The sequence below is a fragment of the Thalassophryne amazonica genome, chromosome 11 (genome assembly GCF_902500255.1).
Source record: "Thalassophryne amazonica chromosome 11, fThaAma1.1, whole genome shotgun sequence".
Classification (NCBI taxonomy): domain Eukaryota; kingdom Metazoa; phylum Chordata; class Actinopteri; order Batrachoidiformes; family Batrachoididae; genus Thalassophryne; species Thalassophryne amazonica.
In genome coordinates this window covers 79,940,908-79,956,282 of record NC_047113.1, presented here as the reverse complement: position 1 = coordinate 79,956,282, position 15,375 = coordinate 79,940,908, and the positions used below count along the sequence as shown (strand labels likewise).

Sequence of the window (15,375 nt, the reverse complement as noted above, 5' to 3'; positions counted from 1 at the left end):
GACAGACGTGAGAAATTTGGGTTCTACCAGAAAAATCCAGAAATCGTGGTCTGATCTGTCAAACACAAAATATTTGGCTCACGAGGATTTACTGAAGACAGAACCAGAACCGGGTTTGTGGGTTCACACTTCACCTTTGACCTGCAGAAACTGTGAACCTCAGTGATGTCCTGACAATGCTGATTTAAGTGCTCGCATTATTTATTTGTTTTTGTTATTTTTTCAATAATAAACTTTAACTCAGAATGTACCCCGCTGATGTCTTTTTTTTTTTTTTTTTTTTACAGTGTGTCAGATTGTGCAGTCGTGCCTAATAAACTGGAGACTCTACATTCCTGCAACAATGACCCTCTTCAAAAACAACATGAGGTGTGATGACGTCTGAAGGCCACCACGTGAATTATGTTTACTGCTGACAAAAGGTCATGTGACTGTCACGCCTCCTCCTGAGGGACCGTAGCGACAGCCCTCACCCTGAAGGCGGACACCGGCTGAGCAGCGGCGCAGAATGGCACTGGTGACTGTTAATGGCACCTTTGTTTGAGGCCCCTGTGACTGAAGGTTTGTTCTATGCACATGCACGCCAACGAGGACTGGTCACTGTGACGTGGCGGCTGATGACATCACAGAGGACTCTCTGCCGTCCTCGCAGCTCCTCGCACTTTGTGAGGTTTCTGATTGGGATCATTTTTCCGTTCAAGTGAACAAAGTCATGTTATCGAAATCTGCTTCATGTGTGACAAGAACACACTCGAGTCTTAATCCAGTATGAACACAAATGAACTTAAAATAATTTTAAACCAGTTTAGTTTTAATTTTCCCAAATTACAGTTTTCTCAGAGATAAATAAACCACACTGAGAAAATATCTGGTTTAATCTCATTTAAAACTGGTTTAAGTAGAAATGCTGCTACTGCTGCTTCAGCCAAAGTTTAGGAACAGAGGTAATGAGGAAGTAATGGGTAGATATTGTATCAAGGACAGGAATGTGAAAGGACAGATGGCAGTTGATTTTGCAAAAAGGATGGAAATGGCTGTGGTGAACACCTACTTAAAGAAAAGGGAGGAGTAGAGGATGACATAAGAGTGGAGGAAGGGGCATACAGGTGGACTACATTCTGTGTAGGAGATGCAAACTAAAAGGAACTGGAGACTGGTGGTGGCAGGAGAGAGTGTAGTTAGACAGCATAGGATGGTGGTTTGTAGGATGACTTTAGAGGTAAAGAAGAAGAGAGAGAGTGAGAGCTCAACAAAGGATTAGATGGTGGAAGCTGAGGGAGGAAGACGTGTGAAATTCAGTGAGAAGGTGAGAGAGGCACTGGATGGAGGGGAACACAACTGGAAAAGTACTGCAGATGTGGTGAGGGAGACAGACAGGAAGGTACTGGGTGTGACATCTGGACAGCGGAAGGAAGACAAGGAGACTTGGTGGTGGAACGAAGACGTTCAGGAAAGGATAAGGAGAAAGAGGTTGGTGAAAAAGAATTGGGATAGTTGGAGAGATGAAGAAAGTAGACAGGATTATAAGGAGATGCTGCAAAAGGCGAAAAGAGAAGTGGCAAAAGCTAAGGAAATGGCATTTAGAGAGCTGAATAGTAAGGAAGGACAAAAGGACTTGTACTGATTGGCCAGACAAAGGGACAGAGCTGGAGAGGATGTGCAGCAGGTCAGGGTGGTAAAAGATGCAGTAGTGAGCTGACAAGTGAGCAGAGCATGCTGAGAAGGTGGAGGGAATATTTTCAGGAGCTGATGAATGAAGAAACAGAGAGAAAAGGCTGGAGAATGTGAAGAGAGTAAATCAAAAACTGCAAGAGATTAGTAAGGATGAAGTGAGGGCACCTATGAAGAGGATGAAGAGTGGAAAAGCAGTTGGTCCAGATGACATGGCAGTAGAAGCACGGAAATGTCTAGGAGAGATGGCAGTGGAGTTTCTAACCAGACTGTTTAATAAAATCTTGGAAAGTGAGAGGATGCCTGAGGAGTGGAGATGAAGTGTGCTGGTTCCTATTTTTAAGAACAAGGGTGATGTGCAGAACTGCAGTAACTACAGAGGCATAAAGTTGATCAGCCACAGCATGAAGTTATGGGAAAGAGTAGTAGAAGCTAGGCTTAGAAAACAGGTGAAGATGTGAGCAGCAATATGATTTCATGGCAAGAAAGAGCACCACAGAAGCAATGTTTGCTCTGAGAATACCGATGGAGAAGTACAGAAAAGGCCAGAATGAGTTACGTTGTGTGTTTGTGGATTTAGAGAAAGCTTTTGACAGGGTGCCAAGAGAAGAGTTGTGGTATTGTATGAGGAAGTCTGGAGTGGCAGAGAAATATGTGAGGGCAGTGCAGGACATGTACAAGGACATTATGTAAGGTATACACATGTATCCATTTCAAATGCAACCCTCTGGATTTAAGTATTCCATTCAGTTTTACGTAGAGAAAAAGCCAATTTATGTGATATAAATAAATGGAAAATGTATTGGAATTCAAAATGTTTGTCGATTTTTCTCAGAATTGATCTTCTTTGCAAAAAAAAAAAATAGCATTATTCAGTCAATTTTCATGCAGAATCTATGAAACTAATGTCAAAATGTTCTTTAGAACCCATTCTTTCATAATATACCATATTTAAAGACATCTGGGCAAATAAATGACAAAATTATTTCAACAGACCACACGTTCCTTGATTTATGTCCAAATGTTATGAAAGAACATCATAAGCTTTAAAATGACACCATGATGGTCTTGATAGGTCTTCTCCATGAAATTACATCTGATGTTCATAAAAATTAACCAGAGCGTTACAAGTCCACCCTTTTTGATACACCGGTATATGAAGTGTGACCACAGGAGTCTCCATGGACTATGATGTTTGCAGATGACTTTGTGATCTGTAGTGAGAGTAGAGAGCAGGTTGAGTCTAGTCTGGAGAGGTGGATATACACTCTGGAGAGAAGGGTAATGAAAGTCAGTGGGAGCAAGACTGAGTATATGTGTGTGAATGAGAGGGAGCTCAGTGGAATAGTGCAGTTACAAGGAGTAGAAGTGGTGAAAGTAGAGGAGTTTAAATACTTGGGGTCAACTGCCAAAAGTAATGGAGAGTGTGGTGGAGAGGTGAAGAAGAGAGTGCAGGCAGGGTGGAGTGGGTGGAGAAAGGTGGCAGGAGGGATTTGTGACTGAAGAATATCAGCAAGAATGAAGGGGAAAGTCTACAAGACAGTAATAAATTTATTTGTAAAGCGCTTTCAATCAAAGTGCTGCACAACAAACAATTCAAAATAAACAACTTAATAGGAAGGTTAAAATCACAATCGAATCATGATATAATTACAATTTGACTAGTTAATATACAGGGTGAACACAAAAACACTCCTTGGTTTCAAATATGAATAATATCAAAAGTCACATGAATAATTTTACAATTTTGGTATCAACAGTTGCAGAAACTCAAGTTTTTTTTTGCTTTTGCAGATTCTTCTTCAAAATTGGTGCAAAAAAGGAAAAAGCTCATTCACCAACAGTCTTTTTCCAGAACTTTGGAATGCATAGACGACCAAAATCCTGGGAGGGCAGTGTACGAGCACACACGTAGGACTTCACCAGATAAGTACAATGGTGCTAAACCATGAACAATTTTATAAGAAAAAAGGACCAATTTAAAATCTGCTCTAACCTGAACTGGAAGCCAGTGAAGAGAGGCCGGCACTGGAGTGATGTGTTCAGATTTGCCAGCTCCACTCAGGATACAAGCTGCAACATTTTGAGCAATTTGTAGACCTTAAGTGGTCTTCTTTGGCAGACCAGATAAAAGGCTGTTACATTAATCCAATCATGAAGTCACAAACGAGTGGATTAAAATCTCAGCATCCTTAAAAGACAAGGCAGGTCTAAACTTAGATATGTTTCTCCAATGAAAAAAGGCGAGTCTAGTGATCTCCTTAATGTGAGAGTGAAAGAAAAGAGTTTTGTCAAAAACAAACAAACAACAACAAAAAAAAACCCAACATCAAGATTTTTGATTCTGTCTTTGCAACGAATAGCACAATCTTCCAAAGACAGAGTAAAAGTATCATAAAGGAGACTCTGTCTTGCCGGTCCAATAATAAGCATTTCTTTGCCAAGTTAAGGAGCAAGAAATTTGCTGATAACCAGCTCTTAACAGCAGTTAGACAGGCCCAGGCCAGTTTAGATGTTTCAGAACAATCATTCATAGCCAATGGTATATACAATTGCAGATCATCAGCATAAATTGGAAATCCAATTGGAACAAACAGAGAATCTGACCAAGCAGTGCTAGATGCAATGAAAACAACAGTGGACCCAAAACAGAACCTTGTGGAACCCCATACTTGACCATGCATGACTCGGAGACTCCATACTTGACCATGCATGACTCGATGGTTTCGTGCACGTAACTGTTGCAGCGGGATTGTTCACGCCTGCCCGACCGTGTGTCCCTCCCGACATCAGCTCAATGTTTTTGGGGTTCGCTCATTCGGGCTGTTTCGCTGTAATTCGCCCTGATCCGTACCTATTACTGCTATGTGTGAAGGGGTCTTTAACAAGGGATTAACCACTGCAGTTTTAAAAGAGGCTGGGAAAGCTCCCAAAGAATGTGATGAGTGCAGAATGTTCAATATATAAGGCCCTAATGTTGACCATAAGTCCTTTACCAACCAAGATGGCAGAGGGTCCAATAAACAAGTTGTACGTCAAGCTGCCATAACAATTTTAGTCAGGACGGCCAGAGAAATATGTTGAAAGTCATGTAAACTGTGCCCTTCATATACGGGCCGAGCGACAAAACAGTCTACCTCACCACAAGAGGATTCAATAATTTTTACTCTGTCTTCAACCTTGTCATTAAAATATGTTAAGAAGTGAGCCTAGAAAAACGTGTTAAACAGCAATTTACAGTTATTCGTATTATTCATGAAAATTCAGTAAGGTGTATCTTATATATTATATTCCAATTCTAAGGTGGAACTATGCTAGTATACAAAGGTATATCTAAATATCTAAAAAGGAAGAGTAAAATAGGAGAGTAGAAAAGAGTAGAGTAGAGCCACTTAGGTGCCTGGTCTTGAGAACCAGGGATGGTAGGTTGAAAAGCTTTTTTATCCCATGGGAACTCTCCCTACCCACCCAAGCAGCTCAAGAAAAAGGTATATATAATATAATAAGTAATAAGACATAAGAAGGATAAGACATCACAGGAGAAGATTGTTATCAAACACAAAGGAACCAACTATTTTGTAAGCTACGATGAACGTTGCTAAGGCCGGCTAGATAAGCTAACGTTAGCAGTTAGGTATAACTAATTGTAATTATATAACTAATTGTAACTAATTGTACTAATTGATCAAGTTAGAATAATACGCTGCTTTACAGGTGACATCAGCACCTGGAAAGAAGTCAAACTGTCTCTCCAAGCTTGATGCCACTGACGTTCGAGTTTCCTGCAACTTTTCCAGAGGGTTAGCAGGTCCTGATTTAGCCAGGGGGTGTGACTCTTACAAGGCCCCTTGCAGTTGTTTGCAGGGGCCACTGAATCAAGCAAACCCTGAAGTGAACTGTAAATTCTCAGAAGGACAGCTCATCAAGAGTTCCTGGCAAAAGATAGGATTTAGTACATCTGCCAACCTTGAATTTAAAACGTCTAACACACTGCGGCTGATATATCAAGACGGACTCATTGGCCTTGTTTCTCTACCTAAGGTTAATAAATTAGGCATTAAAATATCACATAAAATCAGTGAATGGCCTAAAATTGGGAGTGAGCAAATATCACTGAAACAGACTACCTTTAACCCAACACAAGGTCGAAAGTACGCCCAGGTTGATGAGTTGGACGAAACACAAACTGCATCAGCTTAAAAGACTCAACACTGTTTAAGAAGTTATTAGCCAGTGGCTTCTCCTAACAACAGATATGAAGATTAAAAAATCCTACATTGAGAATCCTCTCATAATGCAGGATAAAAGTGGATCAAAAGTCAGCAAATTCAGGAATAAAGTTGTCCTTGTACTTAGGTGGACGGTAGATCCAGCAATCAACACCAGAGAAGGCTGATTGATGGTGCAAAGCTGCAGTTTAAAGTAGGTAAAAGCAGAGTTTACTACCTGTTTGCATTTAAAACTGCCTTTAACTATGGATGTCACGTACCCACCTCTCCCGGTCAGTCAAACACAGCTAAAAAAGCTGGTGTTGGGGGCAGAGGTCCAGCAGGGTGGCTATTTCACCCTCCCATAGCCACGTCTCTGTAACAAACATTACACCCAGTTCTTGGGCACCAAAGATGTCACGGACAACAAAAGTTTTATTGGACAGTGATCTGGCATTTATCAGAGCCATTCGGACCATCTCTCCCTCATCAGCAGGCAGAGTGGTACAATCCAGGCGGCACAGGTTCTCCAGACACACTCCATGTCTCCTACCCCATGTCCTCTGCATCCAGCAGGGCTGCAATGAGCCAAACAGGAGTGGAGACACCGGACAAACAGGAAATATCCAGCCATGCCAGCAAAACAAGCAAAGTCACCCTAAACGAACACTAGTTTCACCGTCACTATTGATCATCCTCAATCATGTCATCATCCTCACACGCAGACCAGAGTGTTTACTGCGGGGACCTCTTCTACAGGTCCTCTTCTGAGGTAGATAGACTAGTTCACAGTGCCATAGTTCCTCCAGTACTGAAGCCAGAAACAGAGGGAGGCTTGAGATCTGTCCATGATCCACACAAAAACTCAGTAGAGACAAGTTAAAAATGTTAAAAAAAATGTGTGAAGATCATACAACAAGAAGGACTATTTATCACAAATAAAGATGCCACAATAAATCAAATACAATGTATACAAAATGAAGATGACTTGAACACAGGAACAGAGAGATGGCGGGCTGGGACATCAGGCACCATCATGGACCTATCTAGTAGTGAGACCAGCTATGTTGGACGCCTTAGAGACGATGACACTAACAAAAAGACAGGAGGCGGCGCTGAAGATGTTGAGATTGTCTTTGGGAGTGACAAGAATGGACAGGATAGGAATGAACATATCAGAGGGACAACTCAGGTGGGACAGTTTGGAGACAAAGTCAGAGGAGAGATTGAGATAGTTTGGACATGTGCAGAGAAGGAACCCAGGGTATATAGGGAGAAGGATGCTGAGGATGGAGCTACCAGGCAGGAGGAGAAGAGGGAGGACAAAGAGGAGGTTTATGGATGTGCTGAGGGAGGACATGCAGGTGGTTGGTGAGACAGAGGAAGATACAGAGGACAGGGTGAGATGGAAACAACTGGTCTGCTGTGGCGCCCCCTAACGGGAGCAGTCAAAAGAAGAAGTGCGGGTGTAGAAAGGAGATAAAACAAGTTAAAGTCTGGTTTAAAACAGCAGTGATGTGGTTTTAATGGAGGACTTATTCTGTCCCAGCAGTCCACAGTGAGTTCTTTGATGTACAACTTGAGGACTTTTGTCTAAGTGCAATCATCTCACCATTGTCCATGGCGAACCTCTTCAGGTCCTCGTACGTCCTCAGCTCTTCGTTGGGACACAGAGACACACAAAGAGCCATAGACTTGATTTTCCTCTGAACAATGTCAATGTTACACGGATCCAGAAAGAAGACGAATCTGCAGGAAGACGAGGACAAAGGACGTAACTACAGCAAACAAAAGTAAACAAATGTCCCTTCATGCACGTCAAAAAAACAAACAAACAAACAAAAAAACACTACAGCTGGACCACAAGCACACAAAGGAAATTTTTAAGATCAAATTCAATCTTCAATCATTCTGTGTGTGTTTGAATTGTTTTTATTTGACAGTCCAGAATAAATGTTTCCACACCTTCTACCTTCTATGATAGTGAACCTTCAAGCATTTGGTGTTCCAACATCCCACAAATTAAAAATAATAAAAAATATATATTCAATCAAACAGATAATATTTTATACATCTTCACTCTGAATTTTGCTTTAAAAAACAAAACTATTCTGTCAAAAAAGGTGATGTTTTCACCAACGTCTGTTAGCAAGACTATAGAAAAACACAAAACTAATTAACCAGGTAAATTCTGGGGTGGCTCCAGATCAGTGACCCAGAATAAACATCAGGATCAATGAGGCGTGATTAGGATCAAAGATCAAAATTAACGATGGGTGTTCAGAATCAAACACGAGTATTAAAGAGGTGTAATTAACAACAAATATCTAAATGAAAGACGGGTGACTGAGATAAAAAAAAAATCATGATTAAATAGCAAGATCAAAGAAGCATGATTAGGATCAAACATAAATTTGAAAGATGGGTGAGTGGGATTAAAGGTGAGGATTAAAGGGGCATGATTAGGATTAAATATCAAAATGAAATATCAAAAGTCAAGATTAAAGATCAGGATCAAATAAGCACGATTAGGATCAAAGATCAAAATTAAATATGGGCGATTGGGATCAAAGAGGCATATTTGGGATCAAAGACCTAAATGAAACATGAGTAGCTGATCACAATCAGAAGCAAAGGAGAGGATTCTATGACTGTCGATCAGTTACTTTTATTGATCAGATCCAGATCTGGTGGTCAGAATTTCAGAAAGACCTGTACTTTGATTTGAATCTACCTGAATGGTTTTGGTTTTCCTTTGAGCCACGCGTGCAGATGAGTTGATAAGAATCAGAGTGAGAGTTTTGAATCCTGATCATGAAAACGTATCCTAAGTCCACAGTCAGCGTATTTACTGTTTTTAAGCTGCACGTTTATTTTGTGTATGTTGGCAGCAGCATTTGCTTTCCTGCAAGTTTTCGCTCCGTATTCTGTCGCCTCCATCTGCTCATGGCAGGTGCTGCTGCCGATAAAAATAGACCAAGAGAACGGGGAGGTTCGTCAGCAGAACTCGGACTGCCGCCTCGCCAGCAGCACCGAGGCGTCCAAAATTACACTTTATGTTTAGAAACGTCCTCACGCACACGCACAGGCACACACACACACACACACACACACACACACACACACACACACACACACACACACACACACACACACACACACACACACACACACACTTGCATCCCTTCCAAAAAATGTGCAGAAATTATCACTCATCCCATGATGCTTTTCTCACTCACATCAGCTGGCAGAGAAAACTGACTAAACAAACTGTTTGTTCACATCCTAACTTGAACGTGTGCGATTTATTCGTCTTTCACAAGAACCTTTTTTGGGGCAGTGTGCATGTGTTCGTGCATGCTTTTGTTCTCCACCTGTTTCATGTTTGCACAGACATTCAGACTCATGTCAAAGGTCACAAATGAACCAATCTGAGGCACTGACATATTTCTGCCACCCACTTTCCTTTAGTTTAACAGATCACATATTCAGCTGGAACCGGACAATGAATCTTTACAATCTGACAACAAACGTGTATTTAAAATTAATTAAGTCATACAATCTGTTACTGCCACAGGAACAAAGAGCTCAAACTAAAGCTGTCAGTAAACTGACCGGTTATCATCATCATCATCATCTATTTTATTTGAGCAGAGGATAAGAAATGCAGAAAAACAGAAAACAGAAAAACAATTTAACAATAACTTAAACAATAAATTAAATTTACTATTAACTCAGGTCATTATTTCCACTCAAAAAGGAGTGGGAAGAAGAAAACTTATTTAATCCCACCCCTTTATTCAAATTTAACATAAAATACATAGCTGCTTCCCGTCAATTAGATTTTAATAAAATAAAAAATTAAGAAAATAATATGTTTAAATACTTGTAATTTCCCACAATAGATACCAACAGCGGCAAGAAAACAATACCAATATGATAAACAAGCAACGATGCACATACCAACAATGGTAAGAGATCAACAATACCAGTTACAGTAAAGAAAACAAACATATGATGCACATACCAATAATGGTAAGAAAACAACAATACCAATTACGGTAAGGAAACAAACATATAAAACACATACCAACAATAATAAGAGAGCAACAATACCAATTACGGTAAAGAACCAAACATATGAAGGGAACAAACATATAATGCACAAACCAACAATAGTGATACAGAGCCATGAGCCATGAATGTAAACTGGCTTTTATTGTTGAGTCTCAATCATTCTGTACCGATCCCAGACCCTCTGTTTATAATGTGACTTGAATTCATTGAGTTATAACACTTAACTCAATCTAAAGCCATCAGGTAAAGCTAAAACTGTAAATGTGCAACTGATCCTGATCCGGATCTGAATGAAATGTGTGAACAGACATGAAGTCGTACTTTCTGTCGGTGTGGTCGAGGCCGCTGAGCCTGACGCCGTCCAGGGGCTCGTTGCGTCGGCCACACGTATTTCCGTAACTGTCATATCCGAAGACAAGGCGCGCGGCGCCACCGGTGATGATGGTGAAACCACAGATGCTGCCCTGAAAAAAAAAAAGACATGACATCTGTAAGTCATGTTTAAGAAAAATTAATAACCTACATGACAGAAAGACTCCTGATCATTAGAGGGCGCTGTTTTCTGTCCCTTTACTTTCTCAGCTATTCTCAGCTTCTGCAGGTTTTCTTTATGTTTGCTGACATCTTCTTCACATTAAAGTTGTGTTGGCCATTTATATAATTTCATTCTGAAAAAAAGAGACATTCTGACCAGTCAGACAGCTGCTCTGAGACGTCCTCAGATTTAACAAACCAATCAGGTATCAGCTCAGGTCTGGAAGTATGTACACTGCCTCATCCTCTACACTACAGAACCATCCTGGGTCCAGGATGGGGTCCACCCAGGCAGACATCTGGTCTATCCCCAACTTGGATAAAGGAGCTATTGACTTTCTGCAACAGCCAGATGAAACATGGGCGTGTCCTTGACCTTTTCCAGTCGCTGGGATTTTCAACACCTGCGTGCTGGATCATGTCCAAAGAAAATGTTCATTGGACACAAAGTCATTCTAGCAGGACCCAAGGATCCTCCTCAGAGACCTGGGACCAAAGACATCCAGTCCTCACCTTAGGGTGCTGGTTAGAGTCCAAGTCTGACAACCAGACAGGAAGCACCAGGACCTTGAAAATTTGGACCTGCAAAGATATCAGCATCACCAAATGCCTCTGACCTTTGACCTCATGACTCCATAAGGTCAAGGGCTCAGAGACATAAATTCCACTGCCAATATAAATAAATCTCTCTACAAGTTAATCACTTTCACCACATACAGAAACACTTGTGATGGCAAAGTCCAGGATGTTGGTAAAAGCCTGGATTTTAGTCTGGATCCAGAACCATCACAAACCCAGACACACTGATTCCTCAGTGTGAGTATCTACTGACTCCACAAAGATCACAGCATCTTCTGCAAAGTCAAGGTCAGGAAATCTTTTCTCACCAACAAAGACACCTAAGCTGCTGGCCTCTAGGACCTGACCCAACACCTGGGACATAGTGTAGGAGCCAGAACACATCCCTGAGGAACACCAGGATTCACTGGGAGGCACTCTATCAATGATGTCCAGGCGAACTCAGACACAAGTCCTCAAGTTGTACATCAAAGGACTCTGTGTGGACGGCTGGAACAGCATAGGTCCTCCATTAAAACCACATCATTGATGTTTGAAACCAGTTTAAACCAGACTAACTCATTTTCACTCCTTTCTACACCAACACGTCTCAGAAAAAAATGTCAAAAAAGAAGATAAAACTCCTTTAAACTCAATTTGCGACCGTAAAATCCAGCATTAACATCCACAAATCATCAGACACAACAGGGTTATTCTCTAATTATTCAAAAATGCCTTTTACAGTTTCCCAAAAACTAAAAGTTTAGTAAAACTGGCAGTTAGACATTCATTACGTTAGAGCTGGTTTAAAACCAGTGTTCAGTGAAGCTGTTTAAGAGCTCCTAATTAAGACACTTTGAAAAGCATTTTAGTTCAGTATATCTTCATGATACAGAATATTTCTAATGAAGCCACATTAAATCCAGTCTGTCAAAGGTTTAGAGTTGAAAACCAGTTCAAACTCAAAACTTTTACTTTAAACATGTTTTGATCTTCTTAACCCTTCAATGGTCAACTCAGCTGTTTGGTAGATCATACTGATATCTACTACGTTCTACTAAGAAATGTGAGGATATTAGAGGGTTAAAAGTACTTTAAAGCAGTCAGATTATAAACCACAGACAGAATCAAATGCGTCTCTGGTTTTCATAAGAAAGAACATCCACAGAAACATACTAGGTTATATTTATTAAACAGCGCTGTTGTGGAGAAGGCTCTGGTTACCATGCCGATGCAGAAGACGGTGAAGAGCAGGAACCAGGGCAGGTCTGTGCAGCTCCGGTCCTCGAGGGGTCGCCATTCTCTCTTTGTCCTCTGAAAGGAGACAAAACACATCTGGAACCAAATCTGCAAGAACTGGACCCAACCTGATCAAAAACTAAGGTGTGCCAGGAGGTGAACACACACCACGTGTCAGTTCTGTCAGCTGGCCCTGAAACCACATTTACTGTGACTTCTGGGAGACTTTGTCCTGTGCCATCAATTCAGCACAAAATACCACTGGATACAAAATGTAACAGTCTGTTTGACCACACCGCCACCTAGAGGTGAAATAATCCACAGGAGAACCTCTTTCACTTCATCAAACAAGTTTTAAAACTGAAGAGCTTTTTCATGTGTGCCATTTGTTTGAAGCTGACGGGTGAGAAGCACGTTGTTCTCCTGATCTGCACCGCGTCCCACTGGAGTTACGGCAGAAGATGGTTCAGTGCTGACATAAGTCTCTGCTGTACTCTCTTGTTGGGCAGGCAACTTTGAGCAGTCGTATCAAGCTAAGCCTCCTGCTGGGATGTTGGACATTTCTGGCACCAGGCTCCTTAGAGCTGATTCTCCAGTCAATTGTGAACCGGTTGCAAACACTCCAGGGATCTGTGGAATTGGAGCTGAGCTCCACCAGGCAAGTGGAGATGCTGTTCTCCTGGCATTGGCTTTGTTTGAATCTGGGAGACAAATATCCTTACAGATTGTAAGAAAGGACTTGCTATCCCAATCTGGAACAGGTCATCATAAGGACTGTACCAACTATAGGGGTATCACACTGCTCCCTGTGCCGGGGAAGGTGCTTGCAAGGATCATTCTTAATAGGATTCAGTTCCAGCTACTTGCTGCTCAGCAACCAGGACAGTCTGGCTTCATGCCCAAGAAGTCAACTGTCGACCACATTCTATCTCTGCAAGAACTCACAGAATCCAAGTATGAGAATGACCAGTGCTTCTTTGTGGCCTGTGTTGATTTTCACAGTGTTTATGTCAGTTGGCCAGACTGCTCTCTGGGACGTCCTGAGAATTCATGGGATCCCCAAGAAGCTAGTGGACATTAGCCAGATACTGTGAGTGCTGTGTGGAGTGGAGGCAGAGACTAAGTTTTTCCACTGAAAAATGGCATTCTTCAGGGATGTGTTCTGGTGCCTGCTCTGCTCAGTACTTGCATGGACTGAGTGTTGGGTCGGATTGTGGAAACCAGCAGCTCAGGTGTTGTTATTGACAAGGAAAGGTTTACAGACCTGCCTTGAGGCAGCTTTGTTGTGATTTGGAGCTGTATAAATGTATTAAATTTAACTGACTTCACAGATGATCAGGGCTGGTATGATTTAAATCACTGTAGAAAAAAAAAATCTACAAAAATGATTTTTTTTTTTAGAACTCAGTACTTAAAACATCACAAAAATATGAAATCATGCCATTAATTGATGGTACTTGTACGTGTTGTATGTGCACCTTTATGTTTTAACATGTCAATGAACATTGTAACTACTGATATTATTTGTATAGTCTCATTTAGAAGAGTGAAATAAATAAAAATGAAAAAAGTCTATTTAAATCAATAAAAGTCTATTTAAATTAAAAAAAAAAGAATCCTGACTTTTTCTTCTTTTTTTTACCAGCCCTGCAGATGATGCTGTGATGTTCGCAGAGCGATGGATGCTCTGACTGCAGCACTTAAGAAGCCGAGTGAGGAATCAGAGTGTTTGGGTTTGAAACTGTTCTGGATCCAGACTAAGATCCAGGCTTTGAAGGACTTCCTGGACTCAGCCCTCAGAAGTGTACCCGCGTGAGATGAAGGTCTAGAACTTGTACAGTCGTTCCCTGATCTCAGCAGTGACGTTCATATCTCTGGCTTCTCGGCCTTTGAGACTGAGAGGTGTTTGGGAAGATCTTATGGAGTCACGAGGTCACTGGACAGAGGGGTTTGCTGATACCGAAGTCTTTGCAGGTGAACGAAAGTCCAAGTCTTCATGGTCCTGGTGCTGCCTGTCTCCCTGTGTGGTTATGAAACTTGGACACTAACCAGTGATCCAAGGTGACGACTGGATGTCTTTGGTACTAGGTGTCTTCTAAGGATCCTTGGGTACCGTCGGAATGACTCTGTATCAAACGAGTGGTTACTAAGACAGACTAAGATGAGGAGGATCACTCGCATTATGAGGGAGTGTCGCTACAACATTTTGTCCGTGTGGCCCGTTTCAGTGCTGAAGACCCCAGTAGCTGGAGAAAGCCAAAGACATGCCCACACTTCCCCTGGATGCAGCAGATAGATGGTTATTTTAGAGATATGGGAATGGACCGCTTAACTGCCTGAGGCGGTTCTGTGGTGTTGTGGATGCGGCAAAATGCAGCACCAGCAGATGGTCACAGACTTGACTTGACAGAAAATAAATACAATATATTGCCAAAAACATGGCGCAGACACCAGCTCATGATCAATAAAATGAATTTTATGAAGATGAGAAGTTATTGGATATCAGCACCACTGATGGAGGCACACATCAGGAGCAGCAGGCTAAAAACATACGGACAAGTGTGTGGAGTCGACCTTAGCTAGCTGTGTTATCATTTAAACATCAGTGGGGGTTTTTGTTTGTTTTCTAACAAAGTGGCCGTGAAGTTTCACTGTCCACAACAGTGACACAAACAACAATGAGCCAACGATCTGGGAAATATACAACTCACCCAACTTCATGAAAAAGATGATTTCACACACAAACAATATCTCACGCTTATTGTTCCATTTCCAAAGACTACAGCACCATCCAGTGGTCGTTAGATAGAACTGCAAATAAGTATCTGAGCTCAGCCCCTTATCAACCCAGACAAGTTTGTCCCAGGGATCAATAAAGGGTCAAATACAGAAGAACTCAAATAATTAGTTAATTCATCAATTATTCACACATTAAGCAACTTTGTGGACAATCTGTTAATCAATCATCTGACAATAAATGTTTTCATTGCACATCAATCAATCAGTTAAGCATTTTGTGATGAATATAAAAAGTGTCACTAAATTACAATTTCCCTCTAAATGAAATTTTAAAAATGTCAGTTTTCAT

At 41.3% G+C, this 15,375-nt stretch overlaps 1 protein-coding gene across 2 annotated transcripts in view; it reads right to left on the bottom strand.

Moving 5' to 3' along the window:
- Window positions 1-15,375, bottom strand: part of slc44a1b (solute carrier family 44 member 1b) — a 64,094-nt gene that overhangs the window by 30,494 nt on the left and 18,225 nt on the right. For both annotated transcript variants that reach the window (XM_034182268.1, XM_034182269.1), the window contains exons 2-4: window positions 12,273-12,362; window positions 10,278-10,420; window positions 7,492-7,628 (exon numbers count right to left, since the gene is read on the bottom strand). In XM_034182268.1, coding sequence (XP_034038159.1) covers window positions 7,492-7,628; window positions 10,278-10,420; window positions 12,273-12,362 — 370 coding nt within the window. The remainder of the gene's footprint in view (window positions 1-7,491; window positions 7,629-10,277; window positions 10,421-12,272; window positions 12,363-15,375) is intronic.